General features: G+C 43.6%; 1 protein-coding gene across 6 annotated transcripts in view; it reads left to right on the plus strand.

Moving 5' to 3' along the window:
- The window catches only part of PRKAG2 (protein kinase AMP-activated non-catalytic subunit gamma 2), a 218,313-nt gene that overhangs the window by 74,562 nt on the left and 125,062 nt on the right, over nt 1-18,689 (plus strand). For 5 of the 6 annotated variants that reach the window (XM_057416532.1, XM_057416534.1, XM_057416536.1 and 2 more), the window contains one exon: nt 1,672-1,951. In XM_057416532.1, coding sequence (XP_057272515.1) covers nt 1,672-1,951 — 280 coding nt within the window. Of the gene's footprint in view, nt 1-1,671; nt 2,030-18,689 lie in introns of those variants that run through there. The other variant, XM_057416538.1, reaches the window with a different exon arrangement.

The following is an 18,689-nucleotide window of genomic DNA, read 5'->3' on the forward strand; positions in this document are numbered from 1 at the left end:
GCTCCACAGAGGAGCACAGAGCATAATTCATCAACTATCAAGGGCTGTGCCAGCATGTCTCTGTTCATGCTATTTGTGTCCACCTCCCAGACCAAGTGCCACTTGCCTTTTAGGTTAGAAACCTTCCCAAATGAGAGACCACACTCCCTGCAGGCCCTTCTGCAGTTCCCATGGAGTGGGACTCATTCTAGCTCTGTCCTGTCCCAAGAGGAAAGAAGAGCTGGTCCAAAGTGCATGTGTAGGAGACAGAGGTTTACGAGAATCGGGGTCCTGTGTTACAGAGGGAACAGGTCTCTGGCTGTTGTGCTGCTATATGTATTTCTACAAGTGTTTTGGAGCTGTGGCTAAAAGTGCTTTAGAAAAGGGAGTTAATGGCTTATGTATTTTAAACTCAGCTGACCTTTTTTTAGCGGGGTTCATATATGCAAGTGCTTCACTGACACAAAGGAGGGCACAGGTACTTAAGAAGCTTTCATTCATCACTTCTTTCACCGAAATCATCCTAATAAAGGATGCTGGTTTTCCCTATAATGACTCCGATGGCAACAATACCGTACCTAACTAGGCTGACACACACTGGGAGGTATCTATCACAGGTAGAAGTTGTCTGATCCATATCTCCTGCTTTGTGTTGTGTAATTGGGAAGAGAGGAGCAGGCATGCAAAGGGCTTGAAACTCAGTGGCACAGCGTGCCTGTGGGCACATGCACCGTGGCCTTTGCTTATTCCTTCCCTGGAGACCTAAAACCCACTGCTGCCTTTTGCCAGGAACAGAGCCCTTCATTCATGAGAAATGCCCCCGGCTAAAAAAGCAGTCTCATACCCACAGAAGTACCTTGTGCATCCAGAAGGAAATAAACTCTACGTGTAGCCCAGACACAGGCGAATCCCACAGAAGTTTTGGGTTAGCTTCTGTAATTGTATGCATGGAGAATTTAATCTTTGCTCCTTTCTTCTTTGTTGTTTGCTTTTCTGGGTTTTTATTCTGCCTTGCTGGGTGAGCCTGCGCAGTGCAGCGCTGCGTTGTGCACAGATATTCATACTGGCTGAAAAGCCAGCGCAGGTCCCAGAAGAGGTACAGCCATTAGAAAGGTCGTACCCAAACTCGAGGCAGGGTAATTCGCAGCAATGTTGTCAGCCTAAAATGGCTCCTCTCTTTTTGGTACTGTAGTTGCAATCCCACAGTTGTGGCTGTCAGTGTAGAGACCCGTGAGGTGCTTAGGGACTTGTCTATTGTGCTGTGCCACATCATAAGATGGAGATTTAAGTACTGTGGAAGTGTCCTTAAATTAAGAGGAAGAGTTTGAGGCACTGTGTTTCCTTAATGGTGATCATTCATTGCCTGTCATCTTTCAGTTGTTAGCAGAAGGGAGAGGGATGTGTGACAAATTAAAGCAGTAAAGAAAATCCTACGTTATACGTGATAATAAAATGTATGACCACATATTGAAATTCTTTTGTGAAATTCAGGCTGTCTTTAAGAGCAAGGGGCAGTATGTATCCCAGAGAGGTGGTACACACAGTGCCAGTGTCAGTGGAGGCAGTGCTGTGGAATAAACACAGGAATAAACAGGAGCTGATTATGTTGAGACAGGTTCAGAGATCCTGATGGCCCAAGCTGAACTGAATTAATGGTGGTTTTCTTTTATTTCCCTTTTCTCTCCTCCTCAGGTGGAAGAAAGCTACTCCACCAGCAGTCCTTCCAAAGGGCTTTTCTCCAAAGGGCTCCAGAACCGACCTTCCAGCCCCGTTTCTGCCCCTGTGAGATCCAAACATAGCCCTGGCTCACCCAAAACAGTGTTCCCCTTTCCCTACCAGGAGTCTCCCCCACGCTCCCCACGCCGAATGAGCTTCAGTGGGATCTTCAGGTCCTCCTCCAAAGAGTCCTCCCCCAATTCTAACCCGTCTACCTCTCCTGGGGGCATCAAGTTTTTCTCCAGATCAAGAAAAAGTAAGAAATTGCTCATGTTATTTCAGGAAGATACACAGTACCTCTGGGCTTGGCCCATTCTTTACCTGCGGTAGTGAAGTAAGTGCAGATGAGGCATGTGCTAATTTTTCATTATCGCTTTCACTGACCATGTGTTTTGGGTTTCTGACATGCTGTCCGTTAGGGTATGGCCTCTGCAGTGCCATGGACACCTATGGAGTGCTGAGAAGGGAAATCACGCTTCAAAGCTTTGCTTAGGATTCCTGCATCTGCCTGAGTGGGAGTTGTCTGTGTGGTTTCACCGAGGCTGGTTGGATGTCAGCACTGGGGCTCGAGAACAGCTGGAGATATTCATGGGGTTTGCAGGGGAGGTGGGCGCAGAAAGAACATAATCTGAGCAGATAACAGAGACTTGCCTCTGTAGACTCGATGGAGAATTTCTGTTCTTCTTTTAAATAATATTTCTCTGCCCTGTTGTAGGAGGGGAAAGAGACCTTTCCTGCATAGAAGTGAATGAATGATACATGTTTCCAATCAAATGACCATTAAGGGAGTGTCTGAGCTCCTCTGCCAGAACATGAAAGGCACCATAGACCTGTATGGTTTGGAGCACTTGCCTGCTTTATATCGGGCACAAATTGTACCTCTTCAGCAGCCCGTGGGCTAATGCACCATTAGGGCTCAGAAATGAGCTGACTAAGAACAGGCTTCAGTTTTAAAACTTTCTTGCTGAATAAAGGTTCCCAGTGCTGGTCTACAAGTCCAACCTGGTCTACCCAAGGGGTTAGTGGCTATATGAAGGGAATAGAGTTACAGGGGAAAGAGCGGACTCTCTTACCACTGAGGGTGCTGGATTGTCAGATCGTAGTGTGTTTTCCTTCTGTGAACAGAAGAAATAACTCGGTGATAAACTGTTGGCAAACCTTCTGTGACAGTGGAGGTAGAGAATTAGTGATGTGTATACCTACAATTGGCTATATGTTTCCTGCAACATATTGATAGCTTTCAGCGACTTTAAATAGTACAGAGGGGCCTTCTTGTTTTTCTTCATCAGAATTTACCCTAAAAGCATTAATTTTAATCAGAACAAGTAATTTCTTAGTGACTTTTGTGCACAAGAACATAGCTAGGCAAAGCCACATAGGATTTTATGTTTATGGGAAGTTCCGCTGCAGCTTAATTGAAATGGCATCTTTCCCAGTCCTTGCCTCTCTCTAAAACACCTTCATGAGATTGAAAGTAGCAGCCAGTGTTTCTGAAGGACTCCGAGTAGACTCCAAGCATAATTTCTATTCAAGGACATTTGTTTTTCTCTGCTTGAAGTTCAAGTATGCTTTCATGCTCTTTCTCAAGCCTCAAGATAATTACAGTTCATTTAAGCTCTTCTTGCTAGTCCACATATATTTAAATACTGTATGCAATATGCCACTGATTGAGCACGCAGAGAGGGGCTGGTTGCTGCAGGAGTAACAGCAATGTACACTGCACAGCAAAGCCATCTTGTGACTTTTCACTCAGTTTATCCAAGTGAACGGCACTGTTTTAGTCCTGGCCACGTACAACAGACTATTAAATAAATCAATCTTCCAGTGGTCAGCAAAATCCTTTGGATAAGGTCACATCGCTGTCGCAGGAACAGGCTTGGCATGGGGCCATGCTATATTTGAGTTAACAGAGGATACCCATGACCCTGCTGCTCCAGAGAGGGTTGCAAGAATTGTGCTGGATTTGGATGTTCGTGCTCTTTTGCTCTTAAGGCAGGAGGGACAGTTTTTTGGAAGAGGTGTGATGATTAGAACTGGTATTTAAACTGATAACTCTTCCCATTCTGCAGCTTTCTGCAAAACAGAATCTTTCTTGCCATGTGCTTTCATATGGTTTAGCTCTCTTAAGGAGAGACTAATGCACATGTATACCCTTTACTAGCATGTTAAAGTAGATTTTATTCACAGTGTGCTGAACAGGGGTTGGTAATGAATTACACTCTTAGGATTTACTATATTTAATTAAATTTTAGTAACTTTTATGCAACAAAACTTTCAGGACTTCAGGAAATGTATTGGTTAGCATTTCTGTCGTGTTACATAGTTTTTCAGAGGGAAAGCTTTTGCATTTTGCTACTTTGCAGATAAAGAATAACCCCATGTATTGCAAAACACAACATTCATTGGTTATACCCCAATCAAAACAAAGCCTCTGTGGCTTGAATAGTATTTCCTGAGTACCAAGACTTCTCAGACACTCCTCAGAGCGGATAATCTCATACCTTTGCAAATACAGGGTGGCAGAGACCGGATTGAGAGCAGCCCTGAGAAGGACTTGTGGGTGTTGGGTGCTGAGAGGCTCAACATGAGCGCTCGAAGCCCAGAAACCAACCGTGTCCTGGGCTGCATCAGCAGCAGTGTGACCAGCAGGTCAAGGGAGGGGATTCTCCTCCTTTGCTCTCATGAGATCCCACCTTCAGGACTGTGTTCAGCTCCGGAGCCTCCAGCATAAGAAGGACATGAACCTGCTGAGGCAAGCCCAAGGGAGGGCCGCGAAGATGTCTTTAAACTGAAGATGGCTTTGAACTAAAAGAATGCAGATTTAGATTAGATACAAGGAAAAAATTCTTTACTGTGAGAGTGATGAGACACTGGCACAGATTCCCCAGAGAACCTGTGGCTGCCCCATCCCTGACAGTGTTCAAGGCCAGGTTGGACGGGGCTTTAAGCAATCTGCGGAAGGTGTGCCTGCCCATGGCAGGGGGTTCAAACTAGGTGATCTTCAGTGTCCCTTCCAACCCAGACCCTTCCATGATTCTGTGATATGCTGTGCTGAAGAGCTGTGAGAAGAGCTAAACGTTCACATGGATCCATGTTTCTGAAGGTGCATAAATGCTTCGCTGCTCAAAATTGTCTCAGCCTACGTGATTAAAATCCCATTCTCTCAAGCAGCTTGGGATGCCTATGCTGAAAGTGAATGAGACTTAGGTTACTTTATCTGAACTGACTGTGTGTGCATTAAAATCAGATGGACTTGTCATGTTTGCTTGCCTTTACAGCCCGGCTGGTGCTCTATTAATGGTATTGAAATGAAAATTAATTCTGTGCTGGGCTGCATTAGGAGCATCACCAGTAGGTCAAGCAAAGTCATCCTCCCCCTCTGCTCAGCACCAGTGAGACACATATGCAGTTCTGGGTCCGAATCTGGGCTCCTCAGTGGAATACAGGCAGAGGCATATTGGTTCAGCAAAGGGCCACTGTGATGGTCAGGGACTGGGGTGCATGATGTAGGAGGAAGAAGAACTTTTTGCTGTCTTCAGTTACCTACCAGGGTTATGGACAAGGCAATGCCAGGCACCTCAGGGATGCCCATCAAAAGGGCAGGAGGCAGAGAGGGAAGCTCCAGGCAGGTGTAAGAAAAGTGTCCTTGATGGGGGTGATACAGCTTTGGAGCAGGGGTCCGGAGGGGCTGTGAAATTGCTGCCCCTGCAAATTTCAGTAAGTCTACTGGACAAGGCTGTGAGCATCCCAATTTAAAGTTGAAGCCCTGCTTTGAGCAGGGTTTGGACCAGAGACCTCCAGAGGTCCCTCCCAGCGGCAGCTCTTCTGGGAAGCTGCATTGGAGCCTTCCCTTTGGGTTTGTAGCAAATCTGTGTTTTATCCAGGCAACCTGTAATTAAAAAAAAAAAAAAAAAAGGAAAAGAAAAAGAAAAAAGAAAAAAAAAGGGACCACATTAGAATTCACAGGGGTTTGGGTTTTTTTTTTGCCCTCCACTTTCTATGAAATGAGCCTGTGCTGCACTCCTTTCCCTATCATCATGGAGCAGTATGTGGGGGAAGTATATGCAGTCTTTGTTTTAAATGACATACCCATCTTCCCTCCACTTCCTCCTCCTACGCATTGTTCAAAACACAGACTAACCTGTTACTCTGCATATTCCTTGTTTTTCTTGGAAGCAACTTCTTCCTCACTTGTTTTCATTTTAAAGGCTATGTGTGGTATTCTCAGTGCTTTCTTTCCCATGTAGTTGCTCTTTTCCCACCGAGGTTATTTTGCCTTTTGAATATATGCAGTTTAGGAAGGGCATTAATGGTTAGGGTAGGGCAATACTAATACAGAAAGTGATTTGCAGACATGAGGCTTAAAACATTTTCCACTTAACGGCGGGAGTTTAAAGCTGTTGCTCATCTTTAATACTGCATCACTTGATCTGGCAATAGCCAAAAGCTCATCTTTGTGTCTTTTCCCCTTTGTTACCCCAGTTCAGCAGCTGGTCATAACCCCAGTGCTCAGATCTGACAAAAGATTTGCCTTAAAAGGAAAAACACCTTCCCACAATGTGTACTTGGCTGCCAGCCACTTCAGGTATTTTGTAAGTACAGCTTCAAGGCAGTAAACTGCTGGTTGCGGCTTCATGTCCACATCTCATCGTTGAGATGGCAACATATCCACCTCAGAACCCCCTGGAAGAGATTCTGTGGGGACCTTTTTGGGTGAGGTTTGTGCTTGGCCACTGGTGCAGTCCCTTTGGTTCAGGAAGTTCACCACAGAAAAATCCAAGACAGCTCTTTGCATGCTGGGTTTCTGTACAAGTGCTTTGAAATGTAATTCTTGGCTTTTTAATTTCTTATATGTCTGAGAATTTCCGTGCAACAGCACTAACAGGCCGACAATTGAAAACTGAGTATGGATTTGGGAGGAATTAAGCTTGGCTTTGAGGTGATGCAGATGGCTTGCTAGTGCTATTCCCCCACACTATGAATCTTGGTAGATGCAGTCCCACCCGGTGCTGCCCACCTTCCCCTTTCCAAAGCCAGGCACCTTCTACAAGTGGAGACTTGGCTCTCTGAGATGTAAAGCTCAGTACTTGGGCTTTACCCATCAGCATGGGCATGTGAGCAGCCATGGAACATTGAGCAATTACATTTTAATTGGATACAAAACAAATGAGTGAATTGGAGCTACCTGTAGCTACCAAGAGGCTTCTACAGAGCTGACACTGATTTCCTACATATTTTTTTTAGGGACAGCAGGAATGAAAGATGAGTGAAGAGGTGCAACTTGAAGTTTGAGGTGCTGTGAAAAGTGCCTTCAAACTTGCTATTGTGGAACTGCTTCCTAAGTTGTCCTAGGTTTGCTCAAAACTGCATGAACTGCTCTCATTAGGAACAACTTGGGACCTGATGCTCCAAGATGTTATTGAGTCTTGGCTGCTTTGGGAGTGCATTTCTCGTGCGTGCCAGTTTGCATGAGCAGGTATGATGCCAAAACAAAGAAGTGGCACAAACTTACTGTCAGTAAAGCAAACTGAGGTGATCCAGAGTAGACACAGGAGGACAACCTCCACTAGGGGAAAACACAATTCAAATTACACTTTTCTTGCATAAGATGTTGCTTCAGAGCCAATACATCTACAAATAAATGAGGAGAGCTTTATTTTACTGAGTGGGAATTAGAGAGCTACCCCTGCAGATAGACTAAAATCAAGTACCCTGAATACTTTATTTGAAGTAGGTGTTTGTATGCAATTTAAATCATTAAAATGTATTTTTTTTCCATGGGGCTGAATGCCCCATCTGAAGGATAGGAGGGCATTTTCCAGTCCTGCCTCCCCTTTCAAACCCATCAGTTTGAGTAACAGCAGTTCTCAAGACATATTGATCGTGCTGCCAGTTTTAACAGCAAAGGAAATCAATTGAAAGGTTTCCATTGACTTTAAAGCTTTGGGCTGTGGTGGATGGGATCGAAACAAATTTAGCTCAGAACTGAAAGTTGTCTACAGATCTTTGAACTGAAAATTACACAGCTTTCAACCCCCTTGAAGCTGGTGGTCAGATTTGAATCAGTGAATTTGCACTGTATTTGAGGAAGTAAATTTTTTTCAATATACAGTTTTAATTTTCTGTCTTTTTGTAGTAATTTTTCTCCTTTTGAAATTTAATGCTATTAACTAAATTATTAGACCATCAGGATTCATAAGGAGGGCTTCTGGTGCTCTAATAATAAAGGCCCAGATAGTTGTTTTTTTTTCTTCAAACTGCAAGATGCAATGCAGAATGTTTGTCATATATTTTACACATTGTAATAGTTTATTTTCTTGGAGAACATCTTGTGGTTAGGCTGTGCCCTCTGTAAGAAAAGCTCATGACTGTACTAACTTTTACCCATAGATGGAGCAAGCAGCTCTCTATTTGCAATAGCCAAGGGAAGAAAAGGGGAAAACCCCACGTTCAGCTCCACTCCTTTGAAGGCCTCCCGGCTGTGCTAAAGCTTCACTTCAAGCTTTAATTTGTTTCCTCCCTAGATTTTACTCTACATTCATGACACATAGGTAACAACTTACAGTGAAGTGGAGTTTAGTCCAAGGCAGGCTCTTGTGGAGGGTTGGCAGCCAGATACAGGCATTTCACAGACCATTGACTCAAGCTATTCTTTAGGAATAGCTTCCTGTGACACTCGGTATGGGATGTCCTCCTTCATCAGCTGAGGAAGTCTGCATTTGGATTTTTCTTTGCTAAATTGATAAATTCATCCCACAGTCTTGGGCCCTCCCTGCCTTCAGACATTTGTAAAGAACCGTCAATTATAACCTGCACCGAGATGCCGAATAGCTAGGGCCACTTCCATCTTCATTTTTCCAGCTCTGTTCACAGTCGCCCTGCCTTCTGAACTGGCAGGTGGGTGGGATACCAGAGGGAAAGGACATGAGGCAGCTTCGATTTCTGGCTGTGACTACCCTCACCATGCAGGACGGAGGGAGCAGGTTGGGGACTGCTGGGGCTGCTCGGTCCCAGTTCACCTTGGGAGGGTGGTGTAGGCTCTTCCACCATTATCCCCTAAAACCCAGGAAAGGAGCAGAGCTGTTTGTCTTCCTTTATTTTCCAGTGCTGCTGTGCAAAAACATCTCATCATCATTTTTCAAGCTCGCTTTGCCTGCAGAGGCAGACAGGGACTGTCACTTTTCATTTTGGTCTCGTCTACGCTAGAGAAATGACTTTTTGCAGACAACATGTGTCAGCACTGCTGCAACAGAGCTGGTGCCACACTCAGCTTTGCATGGCCAAAGACCAGCCTCATTCAGCACTGTTTCTCCAGCCAGTAACTGACATCTGCTGTCAGCAATAGATGATTTTTCTGGTTAAAATGTGGCTGTGGTGATTGGTCTTAATTTATTTGGAATATCTTTCAGTGGGCTTCCCTTTTCAGCTTAGTTTCCTATGGCCATGAAGTGGAGTACATCCAGTATGCTTGTATATTCTTTACCACTCTTTCTAGACAAGAAGGACTTTTTAGTCTATCTTCAAATTACTAATTATTTAGATACAATAATGCAAGGGGTGCTTCTAACTTTCATCTGTAGGGTATGGTACAGACCTGCAACCAGATTCATTCCCATCTTTTATCTCTTTCCTGGGGTTTAAACTATGGAACATACCGTAAGAGATCAGACTTTTAAATATCAACCAAGTTAGTATTTCTTGTGATGTATAGACAAGACCTTAGTTTTATATTTGCTCTTTTAGTGAATGCTGCTGGCATGCAGAGGAAATAGGAACTATGATTCGAACATCTCTAAAGGCTGATGAACCCTGGTGGCATTTCACTGCTGGTCTTGGTGTCCTTTGGTAAGAGAGGTCTGCAGAGCAGTGCTCATGTGCAGGTGACTTTGTTCCCCCACAGACAGAAATGTAAGCAACAGTAAAGCTAAAGAGAGAGTTTTAAACAATCAAGCTGGCTAATCACAGAAAATCATTTGGAAATAACCTGTAGGGAATTTTTTTTGTGGTTATGGGTTGGCTTGGTTATAAACGCTGGAGAAATCCCGTTTATTTTAGTAGGTTTCTTCACACATCTAATGTTAAGTACATTGTTTTATCTGAATCTTAGTAAATGTTTGTCACAATCCCATTGAAAATGCATTGTGCATCCCAGCTCTTTTGATATGTGGTTAGAGTCTGAAATATTATTAATCACTTTAGGTATCAGATCCAAGCTTTACAGATATCATGGGTACTCAGGTTCTTTAGATAAAGTCCATGGAAAAATGGGCTGAATAAACGTGATAAATGTTAAACAAATCACTATGCTGATCTGGAAAAATATGGAATGAAATATCACAAGGCAGAAAAAAATGCATGGTGTGGGGAATATAGTATGTGTAGCAGAGCACATTTTTAACTCCCAGGCTCAGTCCAGTGGCCTCTGGCTTATATATAGCCCTTGTTGGGTCTGTGTGAGTTTTGGGCTAGATAAAAACACTGGCTTTGGAAAGAAAATAAAAGCCATAATAATGATAGCAAATGACTGTGCATTGTGAGAGTCAATAGGGTGACTCTTGTGTCTCAGTTCATGGGCTTTGTGGAAATGAACCTTTGCTTTATGCAACCTTGGATTACTAGATTTGTTCCCTGTTTTCAATTTGTATTTTGTTTTCCTGTTGACCATAAACGCAACTGAAGATAATACTCCCATTTGTATGGGAGAAAGCATGGGCAGACACCACAGCCTCACAGCTAAGCTGGTTGGTATAAACCATCTCATGAGCTGTCAGTGTCTGCTTTAGCACCACATCACTGGCAGAGTCGTGAGTGGGCAAGGAGAGCCTGTAGCATCCGTTTTGATTTGATCAGGGGTTAGAGCACCTTATAAGCAGCTTGTAAACAGCAGCAGTGATCATCCAACTACAGAGTCATCATTGTGGATTGTTTCAGGGTTGGTTTGCGGTTTTTTTAGTATTACTATTTTTCTTCTCTACAGGCTTCCTGCTCTGCCCTTTTCTATTGCAGTTTACCCAGTATTTGAAGATTCTTCTCTATCTTTAAGTATTTATTGTCTTACATTATGGAAGATATTAATATGTGTGTACTTGATATGCAAAACAAGTACTCGGAGTCTTTGATGATCAACCATCAAAACACCTCAATTTCTTAGCTTTTTTGAAGCTTGCCTTAGTGTTTCTGTCAACACACTTTACTGGTAGGCAACTACAGCAGTTTGCAATGGGGTTTCTTCGTACTTTGCTTCTTGCAATATTGCCTGCTGCTTACAGCTTTCAGAGCCCAAAATGTAAGTGCAGCTTTGAAAGCCTTATGTAGTTGTGTGATACAGGACCACAGTGACAAGTACCTGTGGGTAGCTACACCAGATAGTGCCACATTGTGTGAGCCCAAACTGCATCTCCCTGGGAGCTCCTATATGATTGTGAAACATAGGTGCCCTCCTGTGGGCATCCCAGTGCTTCTCCTTGCTGTATGGAGAGGCTGGGATTGCCTTGTTTGCCTGGAGATGCTTTGGCTTAGGTTTTGAGCAGGATGCTAACAGCCTTTTATTATGCTTTCCTTTTTTTTTCTTCTAAATCCATTCAAAATAGCAGGGGCTAAAAGCATGACTCCCTCCAACCTGTGTAATGGCAATGATTTCAGCAGTTGTTCAGGAAAACAACTTCTCTCCTCATCCCAGGAGGGTTTGCCATTGCCCTCAGGTCAGGATATGGCCCTCAGTATCAAGATAGACATTTAGTGTCCATAGCAAATACACAGACCCTAATGCAGTTCACTTTTTGGCTAGCGAAGGCATGCGAAGGTAAGCCGTTAATCACATATTCTTCAACAAACACTGTTATTTGGGAATTCAGAGCGTATCATTTCAGGGTCACTGTGAACGTATCTGCTTCATTGCCTGCCTGAGCTGGGCAGGTTTGGTGTCAGATTTGTTTGCTTAACCTCAGTCTAAGTTTTCCATAGCTTGTTCACAGTCTGTCCAGAGAACCTTTTAATGATGAGAGAACTGTGCTTGGCAATGCAAGCTGTAACTCCAACAGGATGATACTGTTTGCAGTTATACAGTTGCTCCAATTTCTCTTGCATGCCCATGTACCCCCATAGCTCTGAGCAGCCAGAAGCCAAAACTGGCTTCAATCCGTGCAAAATAAAATTCCACATCTAAATGCTATGAAGGTCAAGACTTTCTGGAGAGAAGGTGGAAGAATTGCATATGAGCTAATGCTTAATACTGAAACAAGAGTAGCTCCAGGTGGCAAATAGTGCCTGTGTTATTTGCCGTGTTTAGCATCTCTATTAAGTGCCTGCCTCCTTCATGTTTGTTAGAGAAAGGGAGAACTTGGCTGTGTTAGGTGCACCTTGAAGTATTTCTGAAAGACAAGAAGCACAAACAGCAGCTGAAGTATGTGGCCATGTAATAAAAATGGGCTTTTGGTGTAGGAGCCCTCAGCAAGGCAGCACTGGCCTAAACTTGTTTGGGAGAGCTAACCTCAAAAGTGAATCGACACACACGTTTAGATGAGCAGATAGCTAAGTTTTCTCATCTTTTAGAAGAAAGCATTGCTTCTTTCAGTAAATTAAAAGTAATTAAAATGTGGCTTCTACCCCTGCAAAGATCCAATTCTGCTGTGCTATGTGTATTTAAACACATCTGAATTTCTACATCTGGCCTTCTCAGAGTGACAGAGGGGAAGATTCGACCATTTGGTTCTGAATACGGTGGAACAATTTCCAGGCTTGAGTGCCTGAAGTTAATGGTATGAATTCCTGCTGAGACACCTAAGCCAGTTGACTTGAGAAATAAAATGACATTCTTAACGAAACAGAAAAAACAAAACAAACAAAAAAAGAAATATTTTGACCAATATCAGCAATATTTGCTTGTTACCCCTGTGAAGGTGGTGAACAATAACAAGTAGTTTCCTACCTGGGGTTCTAAGTTTCACTGTGTTGGGTTTTCAAAGCAAGAGGAAAGCCCTTACTTCAAATGCAGTCAAAGGCTCTCTCATTGACAGAAGCCTAATTACGACCCTTCCCTCCTCAAAAACATTAATAGTGAGTAATGAGGATTATTGTGGATCTGACATCTTGCATGTTCGCTGGCATTCGCGGAAATCTTTCAAGCAAATGCTGGGGATTAGCACAAACCAGTTTGTACAGCTGTCTAGATTTCACTGGATCACAAACCCAGTCTGCAGAAAAATATGTGGTTTATCAGCAAATTCTTACTGGTGGTAAGAGAAGACAGTCAGGGAGAGATGTTCTGAATTTAAAGAAGTGGTCAGTGGCTATGGGGTAATAGGTATGGGCTTTGCTGTAGTAGTTAGGAACATCTTGCAGTAGTTAGGAACATCTCCCTGATTTTCATGGTTGTAGAAACAAAGACCAAGAAGGAAAATGAGGTTTCTCTTTTTTCTTAATTACATTGAGGTATTTAATTAATGGCCATCGCTTTGGTATTCCTTTGTGGTGGGCCATGATTCTTTCAAGTTTGCTTCACCAAAGTGGACTTGTGCTCTGGTACTATCCAGACCATTGGGGTGAAGAATGTGTAAAAAACATTACAGTATGAAAATGCAAAACCAAAAATAAGCATGTCTTACTTCTGCATGTTACATGGAACATCGTCGTGTAACAGTAGCACACATAGAGTCATAGAATGAACTAGGCTGGAAAAGATCTTTCAGATCATCAAGTCCAACCGTTAACCCCAGGGCTGCCAAGACCACCACTAAACCATGTCACTAAGGCCCTCATCTGCAGAGTTTTCAAGCACTTCCAAGGGTGGGAAGGAAGGGGAAAAGGTGATGTGAAGCTTCTGTGCAAGAGAGATGTCCTCAGGGAGGTTTCTGCCCACGGTGATGTTTCACTTTTTCCTCTAACTGCAGAGTTTAGGTCTGATGAAGGGAGGTAAAATCTCAGGTATCTTTTCACATGAATAAGCCCTGGTGGAGACTCAAGGATGGTGGCTACTTTGGGATTGTTCCCAACCTCAGACAATGGTGCTGGAGAATCATATGGCCATTACAGAGGGTGAAACTGGGGGCAAGGCACCTTGTTACATGTAGCTGTGCCAAGGGCTGGAGAAGCTCTGGGTGGCTGCAGCCATCTCAGTGACCCAGGAGAGCTTGGGATGCACAAGTTAGAGGAGGAGAGGGGGGAAATCCTTGGGAAACTGGCCTTAGGTCAGCTTTTGTTCCAACTGCAGTTTCTTGGCATGGGTTTTGTTATTAAAGACATGTCACTGCAATTAAATCGCATTAAAGTCAAACAAGCTGCTGATGAGCACCGCTCTGAAGTCACGCTGCTGTTAAACTGATCCGTCATTTTGGGATGAGCAGTGTCTGGAGCTTTGTTTGGAATAGCTGAAAGCCTACATCACCTTTCCATTTGGAAAAACGGTATACGAACAGAATGAACACTGTCAGTGGAGGAGCTTACAAAGCAGACAGCTGTGCTGCAGAATGAGAAACTTAAACCTGCTGCATGCAGCTGCTTCCCTGGGGAGCCCAGATACAAACCCAGGGAGTGGGAATGTCTATGGAGCACCTACCTGTACCGCCTGTGCCATATGTTTAACCATAGTTTGGCTCTAGTTTAGCTGAGAGAGCCAAGAGAGGGTCCAGCTGCCCTGGGCTGGAGATCTCATCTATGCTTGGAAAAGAAATGTGGATCTACACCTTCTTTTTCACTCTTTTATTGCATTTTGTATTTAAGAAGAGGTGTGCAGCTGGGAGGAGATGAGTTTTTCTCATGCAGTTGTGGGTCTTCACTGTGAGTGTCCTGGCACTGCCTCATGCACCCGCTTTTGAATCTTCAAACCATCCAAGTGCTCTTACAGCTTCCAGCCACGAGAGGCTCAGGGAGGGCAAAAGGCATCACTACAAAATGAGCCTGTTGAGTTGTCTCCAACTTTCGTGTCCATTCCAGTTTTAAAGTTGAAAATAAAATGGATGGAATTTTTAAGGGCTTGTTTCTGCTTCAAGCTTTCCATCTGTTTTTTCACAGCATCAGTAATTTTTCCATGTAAATCTTTTACCAGTGGTTAAATTGCAGGACTGCGAGTGCTATGACAGAAAGGTGTCTTCTCCATGCAGAGCTTTTGAAGACAGCAGTGTCCAAAATCTCATGTCTGCTACTGCTGTGATCATAGAACCATAGAATCAACTCAGTTGGAAAAGACCGTTAAGACCAAGTCCAACCTCTACCACAGGGATGCCAAGACCACCACTGAAGTGTGTCACTAGGGGCCTCATATGTATGTTTTATGAACACTTCCAGGGACAGTTATTCCACCACTTCCACGAGGAGTCTGTGATGAAAGGGAGAACAGAATTACACTGTGTAAATGAACCTAACATGTTCGCTTCTTTGTGGCTGGAATCAGTTGGAAGGAGCTACAAGGTTATCGTACATGTTCTTATTGCGTTCAAGTTTTATTTACTCTCTTGAAGTGATGCTATCATGATGTTTATTGATGATACATGGATTTTACTTTTTTTGGAGAAGCAATCGCAAGGAGCAGGAGAGTATGCCCCTTGCTTCCTTCAGTATGGCTAAACCAAGTCATTCCCCTGGGGAGCAGGGCACTAATGTCTGGGATGGGATTGTTGAAACAGAGAGTTGGCTCTTTGCCTATTTAAAGCCTGTGACACTAGTAAGTAAATGAAACAAGTGACACTAAAGAAAGTATCTGAAGAGCACATCATTTCCTTTGGAAAATAACCCCACACGGTGCTGAAATCTGCTGCTGTGGAGCACCAGCATAACTGTGCATCGTTCCTCACTTCGGAACCATGTCAAGGACCAGTCTGGAAAAATGATCTGCAGTGGACTTATTTTTGACTTCTTTGTCATCCAGCTGCCAGGAAGAGGAGTTCAGTGCTGGGTTTTTTTATATGCACTTTGGTCCTGTTTCTGTTTCTGCCTCAAGCTCTCTCTCAAGTCCTTCCAGATTCTTTACCATAAAAGATAATACAACACTTTCACTAAAAGATAATACAACACAACAATACAGCACTTTCACTAAAAGGCATACAGAACTGTTTCTTCAAACACTAAGGCACGATTAGACTGGCAGCAGGACAGCAACAAGGGGAAAGACTTGGGAAATCTGCTTCCCTTTAGAGTAGCTGATTTTTTGCCATCAGTGAAAACCTGGAATGCACCCACTCTAACAAAAACTTCGCAGGTACTCAATAATGCTCTTTTTTTTTGCCAGGACTCCTTGGATACCCACCAGTAATGATTTACTGTAAGCACTCCCTGAAAAGCAATGGTAAATCTTGCTGCCTTCTGCTTTGGAAGTCATGGAGAGACAGCTGAGCAAACCTCAGCAGTGGCAAATGCAAAACATAAAATGCTGTCATTGGGCCATGGTAAAGAAGGAGCCAAGTCTTAATCACATAAACAGATTCTCATATACTTTCCCCATGCTGTTTTATAAAGTGCTTATATAACTGAAAAGATTAACCTTGGAGGAAGGCAGCTAGAAAAAATATCTTTACAGCTTCTTATTTACGGTTTTACTATGGTCGAGGAATTAGTTTGCATTTTTCAAAGCCGAAAAGTGGGGGAAGAGAGGGGAGGAGGGATGTGAATAAGGGGAGATGCTTGCACTGCTCTCAGAATATTAAAGAAAAACTAAAATCCAGAGGAGTTATCACTGTCAAATGCAGACACGCAGGCAAATCCTATGCTGGAGCAGCACTCGGTATCCAGGCAACGTCAACACTTTTTGCTAAGCTACTGCCAGCGCTGCTGACAGCTTTTGCCACTTCATGGTCACAGCAAAAAAAGAAAATGCCTGACATCACTGAAATTCTTAGGAATTAGTTTCTCCTCTGTCCAGCAGATGCAAGGTTCAGCAACACACAGCACATGCACATCTTGCAAACATTCAGAGGGAAAAAGCCTTTGATGGCTAGGAAGGTGCCGGGTTCCTCATTTCCCTCTAAACCTGGCACTTCATCTTCCCAGAGTCTCTTATCCTCTCCACTGGACACGTAGATACTTACCGTGCATAAGGGAATGGATCGCGTTTGATTAAGCCATTTACAAGCAACTTCTGTCACTGCATTATAGGTTGCAGAGTTAGTGGAGCCCTTCGCTGTGCTAAGAGAGCCTCCACCTCTTCTTTCCTAGTTCTTTTTGCATGCTGCAATACTCAAGTGCCTAAATAAGATAGGAACTTCATTAACATGCTAATAATGTTAATATATGAAGGGAAGAAACCCTTGCATTTGCAGTCTTACAGGGGAAAGCTGGGACTGATGGGCGCAGAATACGTACAGTCCAATGGGCTTAGTGCTGTGAGGCTGTAGGGCCTATGCTGTGGAGCAGGTAAAGAAAGGACACTGGTTTGCTGTGTTCACTTACTGAAACGCAAGTACTTTTGTGCTGGAAGTGTTAATACAGCAAAGCTAAACCTTTTCTTGGAGCTGAGAAGTTAAAACTGTGTTGAGGAGCCAGACTCATTCTTTGCTGTGGATCAATACAGGGATCACTGAGCACTTTCCAGGCACAGCTGCATGTTTTGTGCTCTTGGAGCAAAAGCAAAGCTGTCTTTCACCTTGGGAGGTGCCTCGTGACAGCGACCAAGAAGAGGTCAGTAAGACACACAGAGCTTCCTAAGAATTAAGGCCAAGTAATGCAAAACCCAGTGAAACTTGTTGCTGAACCTGAAGATGTTTAGCTTGCTGCTCGCTAAGTAGCTAAGTGTATTATGAGGAGGTGCATGGGGAGCTGCTAAGCTGCAGAAAGTCCTTTGGGCTCTGCTGGTGCCCCACACCTTCCCTCCCGCAAGGGATTTGTGCAGGCTGTGATGTGACAGGTTTGTGTAGGCAAAAGGGTAAAAACTGGGGCAGGAGCATCCCCTTCTGCTCTTGGCTCCCTCCGGGCTTTGTGTGTGACCCTGAGTGTATCTCCTCTGGGTTTTGGTAAAGTTTCATTAACTACTGTAGCCTAAGAGTGTTAGTTTTGTAGTAGGTAACTGTAAATAGGGTGAGCTGAAAGGTGAAGGAGGAATTTGGAGGGACTCATTTAGACTGGTGATGCTGAGGGCTGTTGCTCAAAGTAAAGGACCTTCCTTGTCAATGCTCTGCTTGATGCAGGAGCCTGTGTTATGTCTTTTAACATATTGTGCAGAAACAAAACCCCAAACACTCATAATATAAAGACTTCTTTGAGAAGCTCAGTTTTTCTGGCAATGAGCCTGGTTTTTGCTACTAAAGCAGGTTGGAGTTTTGTCTTTTGGACTAAGAGTTGATGCTCTCCACCCTGTGCTTGTATTGCCCCACTCCAAGCAATTCCTGAAGACACGGGGATTTTGCTGTTTGCCTTTGAATACATCGGCTTGTAGTGGATATAGGCAGCAAATAAGTATGAAGGAAAGCCAGGAACCTGTGGTCACCATGAATACCTACTTCGCCTGCTGTAGGTCTTTGTTTTCTGTAAGATTTTTAATTATCTTTCTGGTTAATAGATAGAAAAAGGATAGAAAAAGGATTAGTCTAAGCATGAGACTCTTGCAGTGCAGTAACACACAGCATCTGCAGACAGCTTTTCACCTGAAGCTCTCATAGAGATGATGTGAGTTATCCCTGGCTGTGCAATTGCCTAGTAGCAGAGCTGAGAATAACCCTGAAGTCTATTAATGCCATACCCAGCTCCATTTCAGTGTTCCTTTCTCCCCTCCTCTGCCCTGTAGCTATTTTATTATGACTGGAAACAACCTACCTGGTTTAAGGAGTATGAAGCTTGGAGCAATAATTTCTGTTTGTGTCTATTAGCACAGAGGTTTTAATGATTTTTGCTCCAGTGACACACTTGCAAATAAGATGTCAGACTTGCCAGGCCCTATTGCTAGCTACCAAGGTGATGACAGAGTGTGTTTTTTCCCACAAACGTGTATTATGTACTAATAACAAAAACATTCAGCCTGTAACACTGATAGGTTTTTACAGGCTGTTTGAGGCAACCTTGACCTCAAAAGC

Source organism: Pezoporus wallicus, unplaced genomic scaffold, assembly GCF_028554395.1.
Source record: "Pezoporus wallicus isolate ANWC-B61680 ecotype Strahan unplaced genomic scaffold, APGP_CSIRO_Pwel_v1 contig_3847, whole genome shotgun sequence".
NCBI classification, from domain to species: domain Eukaryota; kingdom Metazoa; phylum Chordata; class Aves; order Psittaciformes; family Psittacidae; genus Pezoporus; species Pezoporus wallicus.